At 39.4% G+C, this 27,119-nt stretch overlaps 1 protein-coding gene across 1 annotated transcript in view; it reads right to left on the reverse strand.

Moving 5' to 3' along the window:
- dock8 (dedicator of cytokinesis 8) overlaps positions 1-27,119 on the reverse strand; it is a 60,240-nt gene that overhangs the window by 19,871 nt on the left and 13,250 nt on the right. Inside the window, 32 exon segments of the mRNA XM_034234808.1 lie at positions 200-326; positions 480-662; positions 1,922-2,073; positions 2,655-2,818; positions 3,128-3,267; positions 3,735-3,890; positions 4,067-4,180; positions 4,459-4,608; positions 5,136-5,231; positions 6,136-6,210; positions 6,213-6,230; positions 6,582-6,757; positions 6,859-7,023; positions 7,617-7,851; positions 8,096-8,191; positions 8,339-8,440; positions 8,640-8,784; positions 8,995-9,065; positions 9,681-9,798; positions 10,455-10,617; positions 11,231-11,324; positions 11,698-11,834; positions 11,986-12,148; positions 12,326-12,406; positions 12,550-12,699; positions 21,520-21,586; positions 22,306-22,391; positions 23,111-23,125; positions 23,127-23,321; positions 25,724-25,835; positions 26,398-26,469; positions 26,959-27,119. The exon segment at positions 26,959-27,119 is cut by the window's right edge and continues 15 nt beyond it. Coding sequence (XP_034090699.1) covers positions 200-326; positions 480-662; positions 1,922-2,073; positions 2,655-2,818; positions 3,128-3,267; positions 3,735-3,890; positions 4,067-4,180; positions 4,459-4,608; positions 5,136-5,231; positions 6,136-6,210; positions 6,213-6,230; positions 6,582-6,757; positions 6,859-7,023; positions 7,617-7,851; positions 8,096-8,191; positions 8,339-8,440; positions 8,640-8,784; positions 8,995-9,065; positions 9,681-9,798; positions 10,455-10,617; positions 11,231-11,324; positions 11,698-11,834; positions 11,986-12,148; positions 12,326-12,406; positions 12,550-12,699; positions 21,520-21,586; positions 22,306-22,391; positions 23,111-23,125; positions 23,127-23,321; positions 25,724-25,835; positions 26,398-26,469; positions 26,959-27,119 — 3,979 coding nt within the window.

Genomic DNA, 27,119 nt, shown 5'->3' on the forward strand with positions numbered 1-27,119 from the left:
TACAAAATTCCTGACTGACTCCTGAAATTGGATCTTACAGTGACTTGCCGACGACACATTCATTATATAGAGATAACATTCTTAAAATAAATTCTAGTTGAAGAGTTTTCCATATTTCAGAAAAAACACAGATCTAAATTTGAAAGAGGAAAGCAATTCCTAAAAAAGGTATCCAATAAATTGAAAGACGACACAATACCTCCAACTCGTTTCATCATCTCTCCGCGGGCTCCCATGCCTCTCAGCAGGGCTTCTTCCAGCTGCAGCTTGGCCTGCTGAGACTTCTGCAATGCCTGGGTGCTCACTTTGTCACCGCTCTGCTTTCCCTACAAACGCATATTCGCCAGGTACAAAAACAAAGCAGCAAACATTTTACATTCATACAGTTTCCATCTGTATTTATAGAAAAACACAATTATTTATTATAAGTCATTAAAACGGCACTGATAAAAAACAAGTCGATGAATGAGCAAACTGACCCCATACTCGAAGCAGGACACACAGATAGTGAGGAGCTCCAGCAGCTTGTTGAGCTGTGAGGGAGGCATTTCTATAGTCCAGCGCTGAATCAGACTCCTCTCTGCGTTCTTCATCACCCACAGGAAACACACCAACAGGTGGCGACTGGTGTCAGCTGCCAGGGTGGCTACGGATTTACCTTGCTGGAAAAAAGGATAGGAAAGAGAGACAGACATGAAGCATGATACAGTAGTACATCTAGGTGATATAAAACAGGTTTTAAGAAGTGTGTCAAACATCCGTAAATGCTATTCAATGTATATTATAATTAAAAGATATTCAGAGAAATAGTTCCGTCGAAAACTTTTTACTGCACATACATTCATAAATGTAGCATAGCTGACCTTTACAAAGAAACACATCCATAACACTGTCAGTAGTGGTCTCCTGCTCTAACCATTGCATCATAAATAAAATAACAAGTGTTTCTGACAAACTAACCGTATATCTTTCACAAGCTTCTCTAAACCACAAACATGGCTGGTGAAGTATGGTTCTCTTCCACATCTTAATAGGTGTTAAATCTACTGCAGATTAATTTACCTTCATTCGTGGGATGATAAATGGCTACTAGAACGGGCTGCCGCTACTTCACTGTGTGGCAGCTTTGATAAATGTAGCCATTAACCTCCTGGTGCTCTAGGTGTCCCACCTAGAACTGGATCCAGGTCTCTGTTTCTCTGCAGGACTTGAATTAAGCTCACCAGAACCAATGTCAAATATTTGTAGCACATAATCGAACAAAAATCGTTTATAAATGTGCTATATAAATAAAACTTTATTTGATTGATTTGATTTGAAAAACATCACTTGTTTATTTGAGAATGTAGTATATTTATTTTAAATGTGCTTCATGTGAAAAAAAAGCATTTCTGTTGCTAACATTGTTTGAAGGGGAACTGCCAGAAAATGTGGAACAAGCGCCATGTTTGCATTTGTGATGGATACCAGGCAGATGGCTCAGTTGTGCAATATTCAGTTTTTCCACAACAGTATTTCATGTAACAACCTACAAGGGCCTGATTCATCTTTTTGAGCGAAGCAGAGGAATTGAGGGAGATTGGTGACATTCTTTTTTAGTGCCTGTGTTGTTGCTGTAGCTACACTTGATGGATGTGTTTGTCAGGTAGGACGGCCCTGTTCACTTATGATGGCAATGCCTTCCCATAAAACATCTCCCGCAGACGTGTGTGAGTGTGAGTGTGAGTGTGCGTGTGCGATTTTTCAGGATGGATGAAGTGTGTGTGTGGCTCTGACAGCTAATCAATCTACCCCGGTGCAGCTCACCTGTTAGGAGGCAGAATGCTCACAGATACAATCTCACACACACACATGCACTTTTGAAAATAATGAAAAGCATGCTATAATCAGTTATCATGAAGAAATGATTTCAGAATATTACCATGGATGCCATGGAAACGAGAGCATTCCGTCCAAGGGTGTTGAAGGGATTCCCGGCAATCGCCATGGCAACCGACTGATTGATGGGTGGGACATTTTCAAGGTCATCCTCAGGTCCGCCAGTCTTGTTTTTCCCGCCACGCGTGTCAGAAACTACGGAGACAAACACGCGTCAAATATGCTAAAGAAGAGGACTGGAGCATACATTCCAGCATTTACTCTGATAAACTTTTGACACTGAGTCCATATTAAAGTTAGAATGGACGTAGCGAGCGAGCACTAACACATGTGGCACAATGGTACGATGAGTGGGATAGCATAAAAAGATTTAACAGAACAGAAAGGTGTGTAGATATGAAGTTCAGAGTTCAGGGCCTTAAAAATAGGAAGCAGTACATTTAACATGGAGCCAATGAAGTGGCTATCGAGCGAGGTGATGTGATCTTTAGAGGGAGTAGGGTAATAATAGAAATAATAAAACATATCACCAACTCTTTAGAGTTTCTTAGTTTGCACACAATGTTGTGGGGTTATTGTTAAACAAGGCAACTTTTGTGTTTACTCTACCATGAAAAACTGGAGTCTAGGAACATACATGTATCTATGCGACAAATTAAATGACCAGATGAAATAACCTTTACAAACCAACTATGACTTCAAGTGCATGTTACTATATGAGCCTGTTTGCAATTTATACCACAGAGGGTGTGTGTTTGTGTGAATGTACTGTATACCAGTGAAGTCCAGGTAGTTGGTGGAGTCGATGATAATCCCGACCAGGGAGAGGTAGAGAGCGGACACCTTCGCTCTGACCTCAGGTTTAATACAGCGATGGTCGAGATCATGGGAGCACAGCAGGCTGTAGATAGCATTGATGGCCTTTCTCTGGACCTTTCCCCTGCGAACAAACATACACATTTGGAAAGTTTCAATAAATCCAACAGTTTAGTTAGACATATACATTTTTAAACACTAACAGATGTTATATATATTCATTTGCATATGTGGAAGTGTATTTCTTTATTAGAATGTGACCATATCAAAGCATATATGCACAATATTCCTAAGCAAGTATGCATGCTTGTAGGTTCTGTGATTTTCTCTATTGTGTGCCATAAAAGAAAATGGATATAACATTTGATTGAATAGCTTTGTGATACCAAGGTAATAAGGAGGTAAAGACTTGAAGGTGTCTGTGTTTCCATACCCCTCTGACTCCATGTCTAGGGCGGCACTGAGCTCTGTGAGCAGCAGACCGGTGAGGTAGTGCTGCTGTTTGAATTCCTGAGAAAGCTCAAACAGCCCCAGGATCCTCTGCTGCTCCTGGAAACTACACGAGCTGGAACTCTGAGTGGAGAGATGAAATACGAGGCACAGGAACAGAGATAGGGTAAGATTTTTTTCCTAAATGCAAAGTAAAGTACTTTTTAAACTCATCCACTTCTCCCCACACTCCCCTTTTCAATTCTCCTTAGCACTCCTTGTGTTTTAATTTGACTAGATGTGTTCGCTTCAAATTGCAAATGTAAAAGCTTGATGGCCCAAACATTTACACAGCTCACTTATTGCAGCCCTGATGATAATACTTATCCAAACAGGGGTCTAAATTTAGAGAGTGTCCAATGCTGTACAGATTATGAAACCTTTTTAAACAAACCGTTTACCCACATAGGGCTTTATAAATAAAGTTTAATAAACATGACTTGCCACAATTTTACTATATCAGATTGAAGTATTTACTCTCAATGATGTACCAATCACCTGAATGTGTGTATTACAAATATACAAGGGTTTTGCCTGAGAAGTGTGCAGACCTGTGAGGTGATAGAGGGACACGGTGAGGCAGGAGCGGAGGCAGGGCCGCTGAAGAAGAGGCTCAGGTTGAGGTAGTGCTCGTGACTACAGAGGATTCGCAGGAACTCAAGGCGCATGCTGATCAATGTTGGCATTGACACACTCTTAGCTGACATCTAGAGGGGATATTGAGCAAAAACGTATTAAAAATTAATACATGATAATCATTTCAGAAGAAATACATTAACCCTCAAGGTAAAAAAAACTCAATAAAATAGTTCCCACTTACTGAATTATTCTATTTAAAAATATATATATGAATTATTTCGGTTTGTGTTCAGTGTTATTCTACCTGGTTGCAGTAGTTTTTCACCAGCTGAAAGACGAATCCTCGATCCATGAGAGACAGCAGGTCGTAGAGGAAGAAGGCCAGGCTGATGTTGACTTTCTCTGCTTGCTCTACTTCCTAAAACAACAAAAATCAACAGAAAAACATCAGTAAGCTGCAATGACTGGATCTTGCCAGGCATCCAACTGTGCAAGCTGAGCTTTTAATTCCACACAGGCATCTAATAAGCACTTCCAATTCCCTGTTGTTTGGAGGACACTGACAAAATGTACTAAAACTGCCTCTACAGACCCCAGGAGAACAGGAAGTGCAAAGTGTACAGTTTTGGGGTTGTATTTTTCTTACAGAGTAAAATATTGATGAGCAAAATGTATTGTCATCATCATATTCCTAACCTTTTGTTGTTTTACAAGGATGGTCCCGATCTCAGCTGTGACCACTGAGATAATGGTGGTGATGTCATCTTTAAATCGGTCAGAGAAACGGCTTCTCCTAGGGACACTCTGCTTGTCTAGCTCAGACACATGCTGAGCCATGCTTTTCACCTGTTTGAGCAATCACACATCAACACACACACATGATAAATGTGAAACACCGGATGATAACAAAAGAGGGAAAACTATGGAAATAGAAGTTAATATAAGAGTGAGTTTTCATTATTAATTACCCTTCATTCAAATAAAAAAAAGATACCTTTTGTAAGTAAAAATGAGCATCCTGTAGTGAAGTTATTAAAGGAAAAATATAAATAAGTGAGATGAACTGACAGGATGAGAGCGAATGTGAGTGATGATATACTTCAAAACCTCCAAAAGAGTGATGCATTGTCCATCGGCTTGATATATTACAGAATGCCTTTATTTTAAAATTCCCTTTTGTTCACCACACAATAAAACCTTCATCCATCTTTTAAGGTGTGTGGCCACAAGGTCATGGCGAGTTCGGTGCGAGTCATTTTTATTACTTCATACATTTATCATTAACACCCTAAGCAGTCTTAGACTTTTTTCTCATAGAGCTAAGTGTCAATCATAAAACCACCCACTGTAAATACATAGAAAAGCACACTGACCAGCAGCTCAAAGAAGAACCAGGCATATTTGTACGCATTCTCTCTGCAGACCCCAGTGCTGACAACCATCTGCAAGGCCAACTCCTCGTGAAACTGCTGCAAGACAGAAAATACACAGACTCTGGTGAGAAACAGCCTCCCTTTGGTAGCTAATGGAATAAGCATGTTTTTTTAAATAGTGCATCTGTAAGAATTATACTGAATATCAATATGAATTAATTTTAGAAATACCGGCTGAGCTTTGAACAGGAAAAATGTTGATATACTGGCGTTTTCGGTGTCACACTGCCACCTTGTGGTAACAAGAGGGAAATGGTGGCGTGAAGCTCTGTGTTTAAACTGTGCAGTAAGATGTTTCGAGTCTCACTGATGTCAAATTCAGGACCAATTTTTATAGTAAGAAGTACTTTTTTTGTCTTTAAGTTATCTATAATTACAGAAAAAACACTTTGTTTGACAACCAATACAAAGCAAACATAACCAGCCAATGATATGTCAACGTAGTGCATCTACATTTAAAATGAATAGTGTGCATATACACAGTTACTATGTAAGCATTGCAAGCTAAAACTATCATTAAATATATGTATTTATTTATACATTATTCTACAACCAACACAGTACTTAATTTGACTTAAATGTGTTGATTTCAATAATTAGACTACAGTACAGAAACGTTCCTCTTTATTGAAGGCGTATTTTAAAGGTTGAACTCCCTAAATGTTAACTTGAGTGATTCATTTTATGGAATTCTTTCCTTTATATGCTCTTCAGTTTTCTCTGAAAAGCATATAACCTCACTGAGCCTCACTGCTAAACATTGATTGTATAATGTTGTTTGGATATGTGAATATTCAATCTCATTTGGATAGAATACATCAATACATTTTTTAGAATTCTCATTAATATGCAAATGTCTGCATCAAGGTTTTCCAAACTATGTTCAGGAACCTGCGGTGTGTTCTCTAACATACCATGGTTGTGGGAAGAACATTAGTACCTTTCTGTTGGAGGGCCTGGTGTTTCCTGTGGAGTTCTGGTGGTTGTTTAAGTCCACAATGGTGGACATGCAGGCTGGCCTGGAATGTTGTGGCCCTGGAGGAAGAAACACCAAGGTTCCATCACATTGAACGTGATGGATGCATTCATTAGAGTGGGCGTCTAGTGGTCTATTAAAATACCTAATGTACTGTGGAGATGAATAGCAAATGACTGTTTTGTGTGTATTTGCAAGCATGGCAGGGAATCTACATATTGCACTGCGCATGCATTATGTTCGCCTGAATGAAATAAAGACTTTAAGGGAAGATCAGTATACCTTTTAAAACCATCTTATTACCCTTAAAAAAGCTTTCACAACTGAGCTGAATTTATATGACACAAACCATATTGCCTAATGGATCTACGGATATATTTCAGGAGATTTGATACGGAAAACCTCCATACCTTGAAAGAGAGGATGTTTTTGACCTCAGCATCTTCAGCAGAAGTGTGTGGAGCAGGGATGTCAGGGTTACTGCTGCTGCGGATTCTGGATTCAAGAAGCATAGAGCCGACTGTGGCAGCTGTGGCCCGACCCATGGTGCTGTATCGGCTCTCTGCAGATGGTATACTCCCTAAATCTGAACACAGGTCCATGAACACATACAAATATATTGTTGAGTCCTACGACAATGATAGCAAATCAAAGGAAAAAAACGCCAAAAATAAATAATAACAGTACCTGCATTCGGTGCTTCTCGAGGGGGGTCAGGCAAACGAAAAACCCAGTAAAGGTAGGTTGCCAAGAGGCTGTTCCTGCCCTGCTGGTCCCTGATCAGCTCCTGACTATTATGAAGACTGTTGACAATAGACACCACTGATTCGAAGGCTATCTGGGCCAGATTAGCTGTGGGAAACAGACATGCACACAAAAATGTTAGAGATATAATTGCAGTCATGGAATGAGACACAATACCATCCAAAATATCATCATCAACAAATAATCAATATTGTTCCTGGTCTTAAAACTGATTTACAGAAAGCTGCATATAAAAACAATAAATTAGTGCTTAGATAATTATTTTTAATCTACTAGTTAATTGACAGAAAATGTATATGCCAAAACATTCACTGATGTTTTATTGCATTTTAAGTCAAGTTTTTTTGTATTGTTGATTAGAAAGAAGTAGAACTTTTAGATGTATACCTATATACTGTTGGTAATGTTTTTCAAACATTACCAACATTTTATAATAGTACATTTTAAATACAAACACATTAAACAGAAAATATTAACAATGAAAAACAACATTAGTTAAAAGCCTACAATCAATGCTTGACCCAATATAATTCTTCTTTTCCAACTTGTGAAATTGATTTTGAAGTTCAATAATTGTTCAGAAGTATCATGTCTGTCAATATTACTTAAGCTTGAGAAAATGTGGACAAAATGTTTGCAACAAATAGTGTGTCCATTTCTCTGCAGCAACAGCTCCTCACCGGTCTGGCCAGCGATGACCATGGGCTGCATGATGAGGGTGAAGAGTTTGTCCAGCACCAGATGGAGGAAGAGGACCAGAGGCTCTAGTCTGGAGGAGGACAGGGAGATGATGCTGAGCTTCAGCTCGTGCTCCAGCTTGTTCTCTGCAATCTTCTCCTCCCTGACCCGCAGCGGGAATGTAGCTCCTCCCTCAAGAGCATGGCAGAGGGTGAAAAACCGCTCCAGGTGGTTGTCCTGGTACAGACAAAGGGATGATTTGTTACAATGTAGTTAAAGCAGAGAGTAAGAAACGACAGGAGGAAAATGAATGAGACACACAAAGAAACAAGAGTAACAAGACAGGGTGCATGTAATACTCAAGGGTGGATGTCTCACTAAAGCAGACTGGACATTTACACGTTGACAGACTTGGGGAGAAAGAGAAGGTAAGCAAACCAGTCATTGTTTTGTTGTGCTCGTGTGTGCAACCACTACTCACCTGTGTGTGTACAGAAGACGCGGCTTGGATCTCGAGGTTGAAAAGTCCTTTGTGACTCTCCATCCACTTGACTGGAGGACTTTGTGGAGGAAGTTTCTACAAAACAGAGACACAGGAATTATAAACATGTACGTGTTCAGTCTTCAATATGTCCTTCCGAGAATACAAGTCTGCTCCTTCACATACAGTAGCAAGAGTCTGACATGTAGAATGATTTAATGTAAACATAACAGATGTCTATACCTCAGGCGTGTGCAGTGAATAGTTGGCAGGCAATCGCTCCAAGATGATGGGCAGACAGAACTGACCAGTCTGCAGTCGGTCATTATTCAGCATGGGCAGCCACTATGTGAAAATTGAACAATAAAAATGTAATCTGAGTTATGTAGTAATCTCAGTTAAGTAGTAAATAAATATATTTGTATTCACAATAAATATGAATTATTTTAGCTGTAGTTTGATTTGCAGGTTTGGTTACATAACATTTTGGTTTGCATGTGTTACATTCAGAAGAATGGTTGGGTAGTAAAGGACAAAATCTCACAGAGTATCCTATGAGCGTCTCGCAGCTGCCGCTCTGGTTCTGTTTCTGCTGGCAGCTGATGTGGTAGAAAGTGAACAGCAGGTGATGTCTCTCTGTCAGACGGGCTGGAAGAGCCAGTTTGACCTCCTCGTAGAAGTCTGGGGACCTGAAGATAGGGAAATAGGGAGTAACAAAGGAAGCCACACAAAGGAAAAGATGGATGGATGAGGACAAGGATGTAGGGGGAGATATGAGAAGACGGGGGAAACAAAGAGCCAGAGCACGGGGGAGACAATAAGATAAAGAAGATTACCCAAACTGTTTGTATGAGCTATCATCACAAACGCTGTAATGTAAAGCAGTAATGGGTACTTGCTTGTTATGGTAGGTAACAGGGTTGTAGTCTTCCTTTAAAAATTCAGGGCCACTTGATTTCCCAAAAATGACCTGAGAATTGATAGGGGAGGAAAAAACATGAATTTATAGATTCAATGGTCTTCTATTAAACCACACAAAATGTATTTAACACATCTGGGAAGACTCTATTTCATCTAAAGCAGTGACAGTGTATTTCTCTTGTAAACAATTATTGTTTTCAAAACATACAGAATATAATTAACGGATCATTTCACATAATTTTAGAGACAATATTAAAAACAATAGTCATCTGTCCATGTGAATCAGATATGAATTGCTTTAATAATTTTCCTGCTCAAACCAGCCAATAGAATATGTGTTCATTATGCACTTTCAATGTAAAGGACGGGGCGCCAATATACACAGTCCTCAAAATGGAATTCAAAAGTGTATATAAAGCTAATATAAGGCTTCAGTATAAGTCTAATCAAGTGAATATCTTTTAAGTAAAAGCATTTATTTTTAGTGCAAAATTCCCTCTTTTATTTACTATACTTCCACTGCAACACAATAGGGAAAATCAAAGAGGGAATTTAACCTCATTGTATGTAATAATTTAGGTTTAAATCATTTGACTTTGGACAAAATCACTTTCATTGTTATATCAGTGAGGTTAGACAGCAGATCATAAAGGGCTGCACTCACAGGCAGGGCGCAGCTTGTATCCTCTCCACTCATAAACTGCATTTTGATGGTGATGTTTCTTGCTGATGTAAGCCTGTTGACAAAGTTTAGCCTCTGGGGGTAGACATAGAGCAGGTTCCTACATTGACAAAGAGAAATGTGTAATTAATACATTTAAAATATATATAATGAAGAAGTTCCAATAGACATCACTAGATGGCACCATGCGTGCAGCAACCTAGTTGTGGTAAGGTGACGGTCATGTCACAGAAAGGTCCAGACAAACAGTCATTTACTGTAACCTGAGGTTTTAATACGACACTGTAATCTGTGGAAACCTGGACTACAGTGAAATACCACAGATTCCTCTGAACAACTGCTCAGAACATAATTACAGTGCAGAGGACTTGTTCACACATGATGCAACTAATGTTTTGTTACAAGCCAAGCCATTTTAAACGTGTTGATTTTAAACCTCTGCTCAAACAGGCTGCCTACTCATTGTTACACTGTGAGGCAACGTCGAAGCTAGCCTGGATGGAAATAACTAAAAATAGGCACAAAACTAAAAAGAGCTACTCTTGAGTGATGAGTACAGCATGATTGTTCTTGATGCCTTTCAGAGTCAGTGCTAAGAAACAAACCTGTTTTCCCCTTAGAGCTACAAATGATTTGCTTTTCAAATCCTTGTTTCTAAGTCTCATGAGCTTCCTTCCACAGTGTTGAGTTGTTTTAGATTACAACAATGTAATGTATACATGTGAAACAGTAGTAAAAGGAGTTTGTTGTACACACCTGTAAATGTTGTGAGGGACATACACCTCACTGGATGGGAACTCCAGCACTTCTTTGGTTGGCCGAATGTTTTTCTCAGCCACAGGTATCAGAGGGATGAGCTCAGGGGACAAACAGGCCAGTGGCGTGTCGTGGACTGGAGACATGTCCAGTTTTATGGAACCTGGACAACACAAAATACGTCATGTCATGTCATCAAATTCATTTCAAAAGGAATATGAACAGTTCTATATTTTTGGGGCAATTAATCTTGAGCGCTATCTGCCCGAGAGTGCGTTTAGAAGATTATTACCAATCTCATGTCTGACCATTTAGTATAAAGCAACAACCAGGAGATGATTAACTTAGCTTAGCAGAAGAACATAAAACTAAATTGATATCTTAATAGTTTCATTGTTAAAAAAGTGTGAAAACTACATGTTGTAGTTTACATGGGTTTATGTGTTGGCTATTTCTTGTCAAGGTGCAGTAACTTCCTAGAGTCGCAGCTTGTTGCAACATCAAGCAGTCAGGGCAACAATACAAGAAATTGTCTGGCCAATAACCTCCCCTTAAACCTTGTTTCTACACTTTTTCTTTGTGCAGAAAAAAGTCTGTAGACTAAGCTAACTGGCTGCTATGACTTTATATGTAACAAACAAATATCAGATTTGCATCAATCCTCTCAAATCCTTTGCAAGAATGCAAATAATCCTTATTTTCATTATGTAGGACTATTATATATATATATATATAAACAATAAAATAATGAGTGTAGATGTGTTAAGAGAAATTACCTGGTATTGTCTTGACTCTCCTCTGTGGACTGGAGGTTTTCTTGATCTCAGACAAAAACTTGAGCAAATCTTCATCACTCAAACGATCCCCCTCCTGACACACAAACAACATAAAAACACATACACATGGAAAAACACATGCACAGTTAGACACATAATAAGCCTTTGCCTCTAAAATAAATATTATAGTTGGTTGTAAGAGTGAAGTCAACGCTTGACAATAGATTATCTTTATCCAACGTCATGGCTTTAAGGCAGAAATGATATTAGAACATGATGGAATGGGATGTTTGATCAAAGAATGAAAGGCCAGGCTTCAAGCAAAAGCATGCATGTCTTTTACATTTCATCTTGTTTCTCAAGGAACTAATTTTACACTTTATCTTTTGTCTCAAGGAAATAGCTTTACACTTTATCTCGTAGCTGAAGGAAACAAGAGTCTCTCTTTGTTGGCGTGGCATTCCGACCTGTTTAAAGATGGTGCTGATAGTGATGGTGGCAGGCTTGAAGCCAGAAACGTTGCAACATTGATCATCAATGGTATTGTAACGTTCAGAATTCCTCCTAGGAAGCTGTGCCCTCCGGTCAATGCTGCTGGATTTACCTGCAAAAACAAAGTGTAAAGGTCACAGGTCATATGATACACACACAGCTATCAAACGCTCTATCGGATGGGAATGCACACAAAAGTCATCAACAAGGTTTTACTGTCAAACAAAGCCATTTCATGAGGACAAACACACACAAGCACACACCTCCTTTTAAGCTGTCAGAGTCTGTGACATCACGGTCTATGGTAGCAGTGGAGATGACCTCCATGATGTTAACGGTTGCCCAGGCAAACGGCATACGATATCGACCCAGCCTCTGGCAGAACGTCTCCGCCTGACCTCGCAGCTTCTCAAGCTTGTCTTTGTTCTGAAAGACCAAATAAAATTATTAAAAGCAATATTTTTTAAATATATACAATAAATGCTTTCAACTATAGGAACATAATATGCTTAAAGAAAATGTTAAAATGAGGTTGGTAAAAGGCAAAATCTTCTTTGTGTTTTGACTGTTTAGTGACAACAATAATTGCTCTGCAAACATTACCTTTGCAGAGTCACATTCCCTCAGTGTCATGTAGGGGTCAGCACAGTCACTGATCTCTCCCTGTTGAAGAACCTTTTCAATCTAAAACACAAGAATCCATCATTTGTTAGCATAGTTGCAGTATAGGGAATATGTTCAGCAAGAGCAAGAGATACAAAGGCAACATTTAATTGAAAAACAGGGTGTCTAAAACTAATTCTGGTGCACAGCTAAGTTATTTAAACCTTGATGACGAGGTAAATATCTGGGGAAGGGTAGGTGATGGAGAAGATGGCAGATCTGGCGAGAGTAGACTGATCCACATGTGGAGTGTGAGGTTTCAATACGTTTTTCAAGTGTTCTGAGTTCAGATCACAATGGAAGTCCTCTGATATCTGGAGGTAGACAAAGGGGAAACGTTTTGAGAACCAGACAAATGTATGTTTACTAAAAAAGACATGCATTATTTTTGACAGTATCATCATTGAATATCTAACTAAAACGCGAAACCTCTAAGGAAAAAAAATGTCAAATGTAATATTCAGTGAATCAGTTTAAAAAACGGTTCAGGACACTCCTTTCATGTATACCAAATACTGTTTCTTTACATTCACATTCAGAATCAAACACAATTCCATGAAAAGAGTTTCTAAAAGTGTATGCAAACAGTATATCATCCATTTATGTTTTTCTGAAGAAGATCTGAAGTTCTCTTTTTAAGATTAGTGACAGAGATGAACAAAAAGGAAACAATGAACTGTATGTGAAATCAGGAAACGGTCTTTCTTTACTGTCAATCAAATGTTTTCAAAAGAAAAAGTCTGGCCTACGGGACGTTACATACGTCTACTTCCCTTCCTAAAGACCTCAGGCTAGGAGCACGGCCATATGTCCGGGTCGGGCCTAGTGGGTGTCATGTGATCCTTTTCACTGGAAACACTCATTCTGCTCTGTTACACTGACCACACCAAAGCTGATCTCTGGCAGCAAACATGTCTACAATTGATCATATAGTATCTTGGAGTCATACTGGACTCGAACTTGACTTTTAAGAAACATATTAAGAAAGTATCCAATACCATTCAATTCAACTTGCAACATTTTAAACAAATCAGACCTTTCTTAACTGTCAATGCTGCAAAGTCATACCTCCACTGTATGATTCTATCCCACATTGAATACTGTTTTACAAACTGGTCGTTTGCTTGTGCCACAAACCTGAAACTGATAGAACAGCTGTACAAGAGACAGCTATCAAGGTGTTTGACAGAAAGCCAAATTCACTGTACCATCCTTGAAAAACACAATGTCTTGAGTTTTGACAATTTTAAGTCTTTTAAAAGTATGTGCTTTTTTTATAAATGTTTACATGGACTGGCCCCCCCTCTCTTAGGGGAATTCATCCACAAAAAGACACTGGACGCTGCACTAGGTCAGAAACCAGAGGAGACTGTGAATTCCACCGCAAACGGACCACTGTTGGACAAAATGTCCTCTCCATTAAAGGCAGCTCATTGTGGAATAGCCTCCCAACTGAGATATGGGATTGTCCCACTCTCAGTAGTTTCAAAGGTCAACTAAAAGAATGGTTGAGAAACAAACAGATGTGCAATCACCGCTAAATGCACTTTATGTAGCTCTTTTATCTTCTCTTGCACTTTATATGTTGTTGCTGCTATATTGTACCGCCATGTGGTAAATGCTTGTATATGCTGCTCATGCTCTTCCTGCATATCATGTACTTATTTGTGCGATGTTTATAAATGTCATGTTCTTTTATGTTGTATGTGAGGGACTATGGATGGAAATTAGCTCAAAGCTAAAATCCGGCATATTTACATTTGAAGCATTATTTGATTAAAGTGTTCATCAATGTGCATTGTCTCTGTTCAAATAAACGATTAAATGAAAAAATATATCCGACATTTGAAAAGTATTCTAGGTTTATCACTTATGGTTTGTTTTATATCTGTTTTGTTAAAAATGGTCTAACAAGCTAGAAAGTCAAACTCCTGTCCAAATGACGGTACATCAAAATAAAGCACACTTAGCAAGAGTGACAGTTCTTTAAAAGACTGGAGTGGAGGAGTCCAACTCTTACATGACTTCTTGGAATCACAGAAATGACATCTAAATAATCAAAGCCAGCTGAAATAAACAGCATATTATAATTCATATTCTCATGAATAGGACAAACAAAGGGCAAGTGTTCAATCTGTTAATATTCATACAAAATTCTAATGACATTCATTTGTCAAAAGTCAATCTTCATAACACTGATTCTGGCGTCATTTAGACACGAGGAATGTAATAGCATTTTTTATCATTACACAGACCATAGTGACCAGCAGGGGCGGATCTAGACAAATATTCATGGGGTGGCAAGAGGGTGGCAGGAGATTTTGAGGGGTGGCATCCCCTGGCAGAAGTATATGCTGATTTAAATCGCAGTGTAACGGTACACGTACCCGTACTGAAATTATTCGGTACGGGCCCTTCGGTTCGGTACACGTGTGAACCGAAGGGTACCGAACGAATATAACGTTAAATGTAAAAAATTGAGAACATGAACAACTTTCTGGAAGTAATCTTAGGTATATATATCATAGAGCGACCAAGTCATTTCATTGGACAAGAGGCATACTATGAGAGCTGGTCAAAGGGATGCGTTCAAATGTAGTCAGTAATTTGAGGAAATGGCGAACGCAGATAAAGTTGAGCTCGAAAATCCTCCAGCATCATTGAAGTCTCCAGTTTGGGAACATTTTGGTTTCGCAGTTAAGTACAAGGATGACGGACAAAGACAGGTGGACTGAACCAAAGCTGTTTGTCGGGATTGTTCAACTAACATTGGTTACGCGGCTGGCAATACATCAAACTTGCACACTCATTTGAAAAGGCATCACCCAAACGTGAATATCACCGGTACCAAAAGAAAAAAGACTGAAGTGCAAACCCAACTCCCACTAGCATTTAAGCCTCCACCACTCGCAACAAGTTCAGACCGAGCCAAAGCTATTACAAACGCCAAATATCCTTATGTTGCCATGTTAGCAAAGCGCTACCTGGCTGTATCTGCTACCTCTGTCCCTAGCTAGAGGGTGTTCTCCACAGCAGGAGACATTGTTAGTGCCAGCAGATCTGCCCTTTCGGAAAGCAATGTGGACAAGTTAATTTTTCTTTAAAAAAACATGAAAATACAATGACAAGCAAGTCCTAATGTCAAGCTGGCTGCTTAGGTACTAGTACAGTACAGTTCAAATACAGATTATTTCAGTTAATCAAAATGCTGCACCTTAATGTTCATTTTATTATATTTTGTATTTATTTGAGTGAATATTCACAGTTTAATAATAATTTAAAAAATAAATATTTTTTTTAATGTTTTGTGATAATTTTTTCTGCTGTACCGAAAACGTACCGAACCGAACCGTGACCTAAAAACCGAGGTACGAACCGAACCGAAATGTTTGTGAACCGTTACACCCCTACAATCAATGTTAACTTGGAAAGCCACAATATTAATATTTTAACTCAATCACATAGGTGATATTATTGTGGCACATCAGTAAAGCCTTACATATAAATATATAAGGTGGCAGACGTAATTTAATGAATTTTAACTGAACAATAACTGAATGAGTTTGTTTCAATCTTAGACCAGCAGGGGAACCAAATCTATGAAGACTGCTGCAATAAGTACATTCATTAACTGTCTCATCGATGTTTGTCTGAATGAATATGATACTATTAACAATCATATTATTCCTATCAGCTGTCAATCCCTTTTATGATTCACATATTCATTTATTATTGAATAAACTATATTTTTTGGAGGAGTTAATGATGAATGTTCATCAAGATGCTTGCTCACCCTCCTTCAAATTTGAAAAACAAGTAATTATATCATTATTGATATACAGTTACAACCTTGACTTTACATCAGAAAGAACAAACATTAAAAAAGTGACTAACTGCATCAGTTAGGGTTACAAAAAAAACGTGTATTCAGCTAAAACATATACATCGCTGCAGTAAGTTATTATCCAGTGGAAAGTCCTTGTCTACTGGCCTGGTTAAATCAAAGTGGTTACTTTCTGTTGGCTGGGCAGTGTAGTTTTACACACCGTCTGATTTTACTTTCTCAGGACTTAATACAGTTTTTTGGGGGCAGACCCCCTCAAAGAAAAAAAATATACACACGCATACAAGGACATCATCTTAATAGTTTGTTATGCTCATCGAGTCATCCGTGAGCAGAGCATCAAGTTGGCATGTCTATTACAGCTGAATGCGGCGATTAATATTTTGTTCAGCAAAACGCCTCACAAACGTATTAAGATCCAAAGCTTTAGTGCGTTTTGATTCAATGCTGAGTACAGCCAAACTTGACATTCTCTTCTCTGTAATTGTAGATCGCAAATACCTCATTCCTTCCGTCTACTTGGGTCCGAAATGCTTCTCGATCATATTTCCAGTCTCGCGCCAGGGCCGGGGAGGGGTTACAAGACTCGCGTCTTGTGCTGCATTCACTTGCACTCGGACATTAGAGATTTTCTCTCATAAATGTCCGATGAGCCACAACTTTTCTTTCAAAACAAAGATGCCAACTGGGGTGGCAGCTGGGGTGGCAAGGCTATTGTTTAGGGTGGCAGTTGCCACCCCATGCCACCCCGGTAGATCCGCCCCTGGTGACCAGAGCAAATGTTTAACATTTTCTAATGCAGCACACAACATTGTTGCCAACTTAGCAACTGATCAGCAATTACCAATGTAACGTGTTACCTTTAACAACTATCCAAATGAAATGAACATCTCAGCTACATTCTCACAGACAATGAAGAGCCATGAATCCAAGAGTGTTGCTCTGCTAACTGAAGTCCCTGCTATAGTGAGTGAGAAATGTCTTGTAAACCAATCAACAGACAGACTGAGAGATGATCCTAAGAGATTATTAAAGAGTATCCTACCACTGTATTTTTTACAAAACGTCCAATCCCTCATAGTGTTGACACAACAAGATGTAGTCACAGTTCAGCAAAACAAGGCTTGCCTCTTCTTGTAGAACAATAACAAGGAAAATATTACTTAACGCCTATTGTAAACTTGGAGAAGAGTCTACGTTTTTCTTTATATGTGACGTCGTACAGTATTTACTCAAAACAATGTGTCTGTTCTTGTCTGTTATTATAAAGTAGGCCACTTGTACGATCAAATCATGTCAGTATCTTGGTTGATAGACCAGAGAAGCATGAATAATAACAAGAGTATTATATGGAATTACACAAAAACATCTGCTGAAGATTCCCCAGATGTGAAAAAACAACTTGTGTGTGAACAAAACATACAAATACATAGCAACAAAATTCCCACGAGATACAGAGACAAAAGGTATGCAGGGAAACAGAGAAAATAAGGCAAAAAGGCAGCAGAAATATGTCAGTGAATACAAATATTTCACTCTTGAGGAGACGAGTTGGAGAGAAAGGTTATCGTAAAAAGGGCAGAAAGGGAAAAAGAAAGTAAAGAAATGAAGGGACATTTGAAAAGTATTCTAGGTTTATCACTTAAGGCCCTGTCACACTGTCCCGAAATTGACACCCGATGGACACACGAATATGGAATTGTGAATTTCGCACGAAGATGGCCCCGAACCACACACGAAGGCAACATTTACATTACATTTAAGACATACAACTGCAATGAAAGTACCAAAAACAATTATGTTACAGTACTATGATACTGTACTGATATCTTCAGACTTTGTTCTTTACTTTATCCGTCGTTATATGTAGAAAATATTACGTTTTCTCCGTAATGTTGTTTCCATAACAACAACAACTTCCTGTCAACTGTCCTTCAAAATAATATATTATATCCTTTTTAGTTTCACAGAACACAAATTGGGTTATTTACATAATATATTTACATGATTTTGTTGTGCAATAAAACAACCCGATGGACACACGATAAAGGAAATGTTCAAATTCGGCTCTGATCGTAGCAACATCGGGCCATTCGTGAGGGCATCTTAAGCCTTCGTATGACCGCCGGTGGAGTTTCTCAGGCTCCGGCACCAACTTCGTGAGCGGTGGCAAAATCTTTGGCATGCCAAAAAATTGCCGAAGGACCTTGCGAAGGTTCATTTTCGTGTTGAATTCGTGTGTAAATGTTGCCCTTCGTAAGGCCATCGTGAGGGCATCTTGTTATCATCGGTGCCATCGGGCATTCGCCCCGATCAGAGTGAGGGTGAATGCACCGATGATAACACGAAGATGACACGATTTGACAAGATGCCCTCACGAGTGCCTTACGAAGGTGCCGCTCACGAAGTTGCTGCCGGAGCCTGAGAAACTCCACCGGCGGTCATACGATGGCTTAAGATGCCCTCACGAATGTCCCGATGTTGCTACGATCACAGCCGAATTTGAACATTTCCTTTATCGTGTGTCCATCGGGTGTCAATTTCGGGACAGTGTGACAGGGCCTTTATGGTTTGTTTTATATCTGTTTTGTTAAAAATTGTCTAACAAGCTAGAAAGTCAAACTCCTGTCCAAATGACGGTTACATCAAAATAAAGCACACTTAGCAAGAGTGACAGTTCTTTAAAAGACTGGAGTGGAGGAGTCCAACTCTTACATGACTTCTTGGAATCACAGAAATGACATCTAAATAATCAAAGCCAGCTGAAATAAACAGCATATTATAATTCATATTCTCATGAATAGGACAAACAAAGGGCAAGTGTTCAATCTGTTAATATTCATACAAAATTCTAATGACATTCATTTGTCAAAAGTCAATCTTCATAACACTGATTCTGGCGTCATTCAGACACGAGGAATGTAATAGACAATGAAGAGCCATGAATCCAAGAGTGTTGCTCTGCTAACTGAAGTCCCTGCTATAGTGAGTGAGAAATGTCTTGTAAACCAATCAACAGACAGACTGAGAGATGATCCTAAGAGATTATTAAAGAGTATCCTACCACTGTATTTTTTACAAAACGTCCAATCCCTCATAGTGTTGACACAACAAGATGTAGTCACAGTTCAGCAAAACAAGGCTTGCCTCTTCTTGTAGAACAATAACAAGGAAAATATTACTTAACGCCTATTGTAAACTTGGAGAAGAGTCTACGTTTTTCTTTATATGTGACGTCGTACAGTATTTACTCAAAACAATGTGTCTGTTCTTGTCTGCTATTATAAAGTAGGCCACTTGTACGATCAAATCATGTCAGTATCTTGGTTGATAGACCAGAGAAGCATGAATAATAACAAGAGTATTATATGGAATTACACAAAAACATCTGCTGAAGATTCCCCAGATGTGAAAAAACAACTTGTGTGTGAACAAAACATACAAATACATAGCAACAAAATTCCCACGAGATACAGAGACAAAAGGTATGCAGGGAAACAGAGAAAATAAGGCAAAAAGGCAGCAGAAATATGTCAGTGAATACAAATATTTCACTCTTGAGGAGACGAGTTGGAGAGAAAGGTTATCGTAAAAAGGGCAGAAAGGGAAAAAGAAAGTAAAGAAATGAAGGGTTCAGTGATAAATGGGTAAGAGTTACAGAGGTACAAATGCTTCTAAGTTGCACTTGAAATGTAACTGACAAAACAAGCTTGGCAGTTTGACCTTCACTCAGACATACACACATTTATCGCCCTTTTACAGTCAGGATCTGTTCAATTTAATAGGCAGGATGTTGTATTGACCTCCACAAGACCAGTCTTCAGTTTAACACGTAATACAATTAATGATCTTAAGCTAAATACTCTGTGACAATCTGACACTTCAGCTCCACTTTAATGAACAGACGTCTGTTGGATACAGAACAGCTAACTCTTTGACATATAGGAAACATATTTCATACAATATAATGCTTATACTGCTTGTGTTATCCCAAGACCAGCTTATATACATTCTATTTTCAAACATAAAGGGCATTAATTCCCCCTTTCTCGCCCTGAGGAGCTATTCGTCCTGGAGACAAGCTCCAAGCAGCTGGTCAGTGCTGAGAAGAGGGCAAGGCCGGTGGCAAAAACCTGGTCTCATCTAAGAGATCGTGAGCACTAAAGTACAAATTAAATCCTTCCAGCCCCTTCACCCCAAAAACTATCCAGCTGTGTAAATCCACAGAAAACACACAAACAGCCATGGCTCAAAATTGTTGACTGGGAAAATGTGACACAGTATAAGTAGTGATAGAACCAAAACATGAGGACCCCCCAGGGGCATAAATATGCGAGGACGATGAGACATAATACTTTTTAGATTACACTGATCCCTCACCGCCGCGCTGACTGCCAAAATAAACTTCCAGACCTCCCTGCATCAACGGGATGCACATATCATGCAACAGCCAGCATGAAACAAGCAAGCAAAAATAATTTAAACACAACTTTCATTTTAATGTCATCTATCGAACTGCAAAGTTCTGTGACACCAAATCGAGCCGTTGTCCTAAAGTTAGTTAGGAAGACTTTAGCTGTGGTCAATGTTAATGTTGGTTAACTTCAAAGTATTTCTCTATTTGACATCACATTTTTAGATGCTTCCTCTTGCTGCATTACCAAAAACAAACCCTCCCCCACAGCGAATGACATTCAACATGGTATTATTTAGTAAATTGACTTATTGACTTATCTTTTATACAAAGCACTTTACAATTAGCCTCACATACACCTATTCACATGCACAATTAGAGTTCAATGTATTGCACTATAACACATGCCTATGAACCTGCATCAAATGTTGACCATATAAATATTGTTTAAATTGCTCCATTCAGCATAAACATTTGACAGACAGGTTCTAAGATGCTTAATACCAATCGGTTACAATTTTACACAGGTTGTGCCTTTAAACACTTTTGTTTATTATTTCCATTGTTTGTCAGAATTACTGCTGCAACAATAATAAACATGCCAAAACTATGTAATATAGCAAGGTGAAGAGTCTCAGAAAAACATATATCGAACTGGATGGGGTCAAGAAGGCCGAGCATAGACTGACCATCTCCACAAACACACATAAAGCCTGTCCAAAGCAGGGCTATTGTAAGTGCTTTGTAATGTTGTCCTACATTGATGTCACAAGGTGAACATATCACACACATTTGCAGAAAATAATTCATACATTAACATGCTTTAGTCAACATTAGAAATAACATACAAAATTGTAAGGACTTCAATGAACGTACCTTTTTCTTCTCTTTCAGGTCATACAAGGCCATAGTGGCAAACATGGGCTCAATTTCAATCTCAAACCTATGAAGCCAAGAAGGAAAACGGAATTAGTCATTCAATAACGGCAAAAGAGACAAATATTTAACATTCTTGTACTATGGACTTTTCCCTACACTGTACTTTTCTTTCCTATTCCTGTAAATTATTGTTGTACCAAATGTATTACAGTAAGTGACAGTACAATGTTTGAACTGAACTGAGGGTTAAAAGATAGGGGGGGTGTTGCCAAACCACTTCGAGCTGAGCAATGAGTTCAACAAAAATATTTGGCAGTTTTATGGGTTTCAAGAAGTACGAGTGAGATGAAGAGTGAAAGGCAGAGAAACTATGTGTGTGTGTGTGTGTGTGTGTGTGTGTGTGTGTGTGTGTGTGTGTGTGTGTGTGTGTGTGTATGATAGAAAAAAAGTGAGTGAGACAAAATCCCATAGAGAAAGGGAGGGACGGTGTTTTCTGGAGAAGAACAACAGCATTTGCTCAGAACTCCTCCACCCTCCCACACTGCGCTGTCCGTCACATCAACTGCAAGCAGCTTTGAAACAACTACTCAAACATTTAAGTCATGGTCAGATTTGACACACAAGAATGTACTGTATGATAAATGCTACGCAAAAGGTCATTTTCATAAAAAGGGGGTGTTGGAATAATTTCCCTTTAAAACAGCTAACTGTTGATTCCTTGTCCAACTTAGGGCGGCTGTTTAAATCCCCCCTCCCACAGTGCTATGAAAATGTATGACCTACTTGATTGCCTGGCATCGGATCATGATGCGGTCTCCAGTGTGCTCTTTGGGGCAGTCAGGGAGGGGCCGGATCTCCACCGCATCTTCCTGGAACACAATAGCAGAGACATGTTTTAGAACTATTCAAAAAGAGTTATTACATTTGGACAAGCATTAGGATCTTAAGCAAGATGCACAGGTGCTTATGAATCGAGAGGAAGTTAAATGGAATGGAAAATAATTTGTCAAGTAATAACTGTTGGTGAAATATTTTCCAAGGCCCATAACTTTGACCCAGTTTATCAGTTCAAACTGTCCTGACTGAGCACACGCACCTCGTAACCTTGGCTGCTGTGCTCTCAGTATTCTGTCTCCCTGTTCCTGCCTGTTGGCGTCAGCTGATAGAGGTGTTATGATTCTATGAAGTTACTTCAAATTGTCCATATGGATGCGCCAAAGCTCAAAGTGATGTCTTCATATAGCATATTTGAGCTACAGTCTTAAATCAAAAGACATTATGTGTATTAGCACAGCGGTTTGCGATTTTTGCTTATAAAACACTTTTTATGAAAAAATAGTTTCAATTTTCTAATTTAACATGAGGTTGTAATGTTGTTAATATTTCACTTGTTTCACATTTGGGGAATAAAACCACACTAAGAGAAGAGTTTTATGATTTAAGGGACTCATTTTATATTAAAGCATAATGAATCACAAAAAAAACACAGACCCACCGGCTGTGTTTTTGGTACGACAGGAACCAACACTAGCCCACACATTCCCATATGCATGCATGCACTGGTTTGTTACAGCATGTGAGTACCCACCTCGTCGGCGGGGGGGGTACAGAGCAAACAGCTCAGAGTGTCTGTTGCTCTGCCGGGCCTCCTGGTTGAAGCGGTCCAGCTCCTCATGGCTGCTGAAGGCTAGCAGCCCCTCCACCCTCTGGTCCGGGGTCAAACACCGCAAGTTAAAGTCGGAGGAGGTCAGTGTGCGACCAGAGTCATCACTCAGCCCCGCTAGTGTGGGGGACTTGACCTGGGGCAAAACAGAAAGAAAGGGGTAAAGGGTTGTATTCTCTTTCGAGAATATAAAGAGAATAGGGTGGGGGTTGACATTGAGAGGGAAAGATGGGGGCAATGGGGACAGACAAAGGATAAGCAAAATAAGGGGGTATTAAGGCAAAATATCCAGAAGGATTTAATTAAGAGAGACATCAAAGAAAATGGGTGCAGGGTAAGGAATACTATATAAATGGATTTTTGGGCAAAGCCTGTTTTTCCTCCATTTAAACAATCTTATTTTAATTATTGGAGTAAACTGAAAAAAGGGACCAATACCTGCCAATCCCATTGTCCTTTTCCCACATGGCTTAAAATCTTCCAACCTTCTCCCATTATTTGATTACATTCAATGTTCAAAACAACTAAATGTAATTCCAGCACTTTTCCTGAAACATTAAACATGCAGGCTCCATAGTATGCTCTCAGCAGACTTAACAAACAGCTAATAGGCGTTTAGACTGTCTAGACAGTTGGCCTAGAGACAATGACAGTCTCTTGTGTTTTGCCTGATCAAGGCTTACTTAATGCAGGGAACACACATCACATACTAATGTTCATGTTCTCGCTATGCTCCAGAGAGTAAAGTGATATTTAAAAACAATTCAGCAGTTGCTTCCCTTATTAGCTGAAAAATAATAAAATGTCCTTGCTGTGTTTTCATTATGATATACATAACAACAAACACAGTGCAGGAAATATGGCCATTTAATTTTGACATACAACACTATATGGAATTACTCAGATTGAGCTACAGGGCAGGGCATAACCTCACTGATCCTATGCCTCATCCTGCTTGTCTCTTTCATTCCCATCATCCATCAGTCTCACATCCTAGCTCTTAAACCACAGGCAAGGACTAACCATCTTCCACCCTGGTGGAGCTTCATCCTAGCTTCATCCTAGGGCTCCAAAGGACCATCACATGAGATTATTGTGAAAACAGACTGGACCACAGAAGAGACCCAATAAGCACTGAGGGACAATAGTGCTGTTCTTCCCCTCACTGTCACTTTCTGGCATGCAGCTCATGGGAAGCCCGCAGCAGTAATAAGGGTCTTTTGGTTTGGGTAATTAACCAGAATTGAAAAGGATGGGGGTACAGGAGGGGGCTGGTGAGGCTGGGTGGTGGTGAGGAATGGCTGGGAGTGGGTGCTGACTGGGACTTGGATTGGCTGGGACTGCTCGATGCTGGGAGCAATAGATTTAGCCAATTTGAGACAAAAGAGCTAGAGAGAGAGAGAGGGAAGTGAGGTAGGATGGGAACTTGGCTCGAAATAATGTCAGTCGACTACTGAGGCAGGTATCCGTAATGAAAGTAGAGGAATGAGGCACACAGACAAAAGCTACTTATATGAAAACGGTGCAGTGTATAAAGAAACAAATACCACATATTTAACCACAACCTCTCACAGATTGTCTAGCTTAACACAAAGAGGGGATGAGAGTTCGTGGTTGATATTCAAATTTAGATCTGAGTGAACTTGAAAGATCCTAGCCATAGTGCATAGAGTGATAGGAATAACAAAATGCTGTTTTGTGCACTATTGAAGCGCCCCCCACCCCAGTTTCCCACTCCTCCCTCACATTTCACAGCCAGTGTTGTCGTTTCTCTGAGGCCTTGATCAGTATGTACTGCCATACTGCTCTCACTTAATGTCCTTAGAAAATCTAGTATAGAGCAAAAGACAATAGACTATTTAAGTGACAGAGGTGTAATAGCTTGGCTTTCACCTACCAGCACTTGCAAAGTTCATTATTAAAGTGTTGAACCTTACTGTTTTATTTGTTAATATTTTATGTGGTATGCATCTTAACTCTTATTTTCAACCAATTTACAAAAAAGGGGAAAACTATTCTTATATAGGAGTATAGGTGCTGGTAGGGTAACCACTGCTAGCACTAGCTTCACATATGAGTGAATGTTATAAGGCAAACGTTTTCTATGCATTAAAAAGGGTATTTTTCAAAATGTAAATCTACTTCTCTACAATTGGACTCTTCAAATCTATAAAGATAATATTATAGCTACTAAGCTGTAAGAGAACTGTAATATTTTCTTTTGTTTGTTCTTACTTGAATTAAATCTACTCGGGTGATTTCATGCCTCACTGTTAACAACAAGCACATACTGTATAGAAAGATCTTATAAAACAGTACTCATACATAGTAGCAGACTGACACAACAGCAGCAAGACCGGTCTTTAGAAATGTTGAGGACAAAAGTGACAGAAGAAGCAAAGTGAGGAATGGTTTCAATGTGGCAACGCTGCACGCCACACCGCACAAGACCAGCTCTGAAGAGGGCAACACTTCTTCTTTATTAGGTAGCAAACAGTCAGAATGTAACTGTGTGTTTGCTTTGTTTGTGCTTCTTACTGGCTTCGGTTGGTTGTCTGATGGCTCCACGTCGGACTCAAAGGTTTGTTTCCGAAGGAGTTTGTGTAGACCTTCCCGCTCCGAATACGCACTCCAGCCATCGCCCTGGCACCTTCACAAACACAACACACAAACACCAGGTCAAAGAACCAGACAGCTGAACACATGTAAAAAACAACATGCATGTTACAGCTGATACACCTCTGCACTTCTAATCATACCAGATAACAACAAAAGCAGAAGCCTTACGCAACACAGTCACAGCGTGTGTGTGTGTATTGCATGCAAGTGTTTGAGTGGGAGAGAGAGAGCGAGCACTACAATGTATCAGACAGGCGAGCCCAGTGTTTAATCTTTATCAGGCTCTCTCAGGCCTTGTGTTTCCTGTTTCACGGACACATTCAACTTTTGAAGCAGTTGGCACCTGTTGCAGTGTGACAGCTAAGATACCGGCGTGGGCATCTTTATGCGATTTTGGTGATCTTAGTTTAAAAATACATCAGCTTGGAGTACATCTTGGAGTACTATTTCTAAATTGTATACTCCAAATATAGATCAACCTTTGTAATTTTAGGGTTTCTATGTGAAACCAAACGGCATGTAAAGCAGCTGCTCTTCTGAGAGTCCTAAAAACTCACTCTGTAACTGTTGTGTTTATTCAGAGCAAAATGTACCTTCTCGAGACCAGAAGCCACGGCTGAATGTAACTTTTGACGCAGTCTCTCACATGAGGATCCAACTCCAGTCTAAGAAGAGAAGGACAAGCAGGATAAGAAGACACACATTATCATGCAGACACAAGGGCAAACATTCGTAACGAAAATCTTTGAATTCCTCCTCTATCTTAATCTGTACTCATGGTCAAGGTGCGGGACAAGTGAATGCTCAGAATAAGCTAAGGGACAGCAGAATAACTTCACACTGACAACACTGAAGGCATTTACAAAATGCCTCATCTGAGATTGTAACTTCTTCTTATTCTGCAAATTCATATATTCTCCTAAAAACTTAGTGGACATAATTTGTACACCTGATGTATGTCAAATAACAAAATCAGTTTAGAAGATTTCAACTTTCTTTATCTATGCTTCTGATCCTTTTCCCTATTTCGTTATTCCTAATGAAGTAACTTTTATGCATCTTTCTGTTCATGTTTTTGCCAGGAAGCTCGCTATCACTGAGCTTTCAAGTTGGTAGCTGTACAGTTTGAAGATGTCAGACATCCTGTGACTCACCCATCTTCAGGGACAGAGTGTCTCGCAGTGCGGCACTCCTTCTCCACCTGATCCACCTTCAGGTCATCCTCAGGGAAGTCTCCAAGTTCCTGCATCAGGGTAGAGTCTCCACTCTTTAGCTGTGACATCAGGAATTCCTCCAGGTCTAAGGGCTCCACTGC

Source organism: Gymnodraco acuticeps, unplaced genomic scaffold (genome assembly GCF_902827175.1).
Source record: "Gymnodraco acuticeps unplaced genomic scaffold, fGymAcu1.1, whole genome shotgun sequence".
NCBI classification, from domain to species: Eukaryota; Metazoa; Chordata; class Actinopteri; order Perciformes; family Bathydraconidae; genus Gymnodraco; species Gymnodraco acuticeps.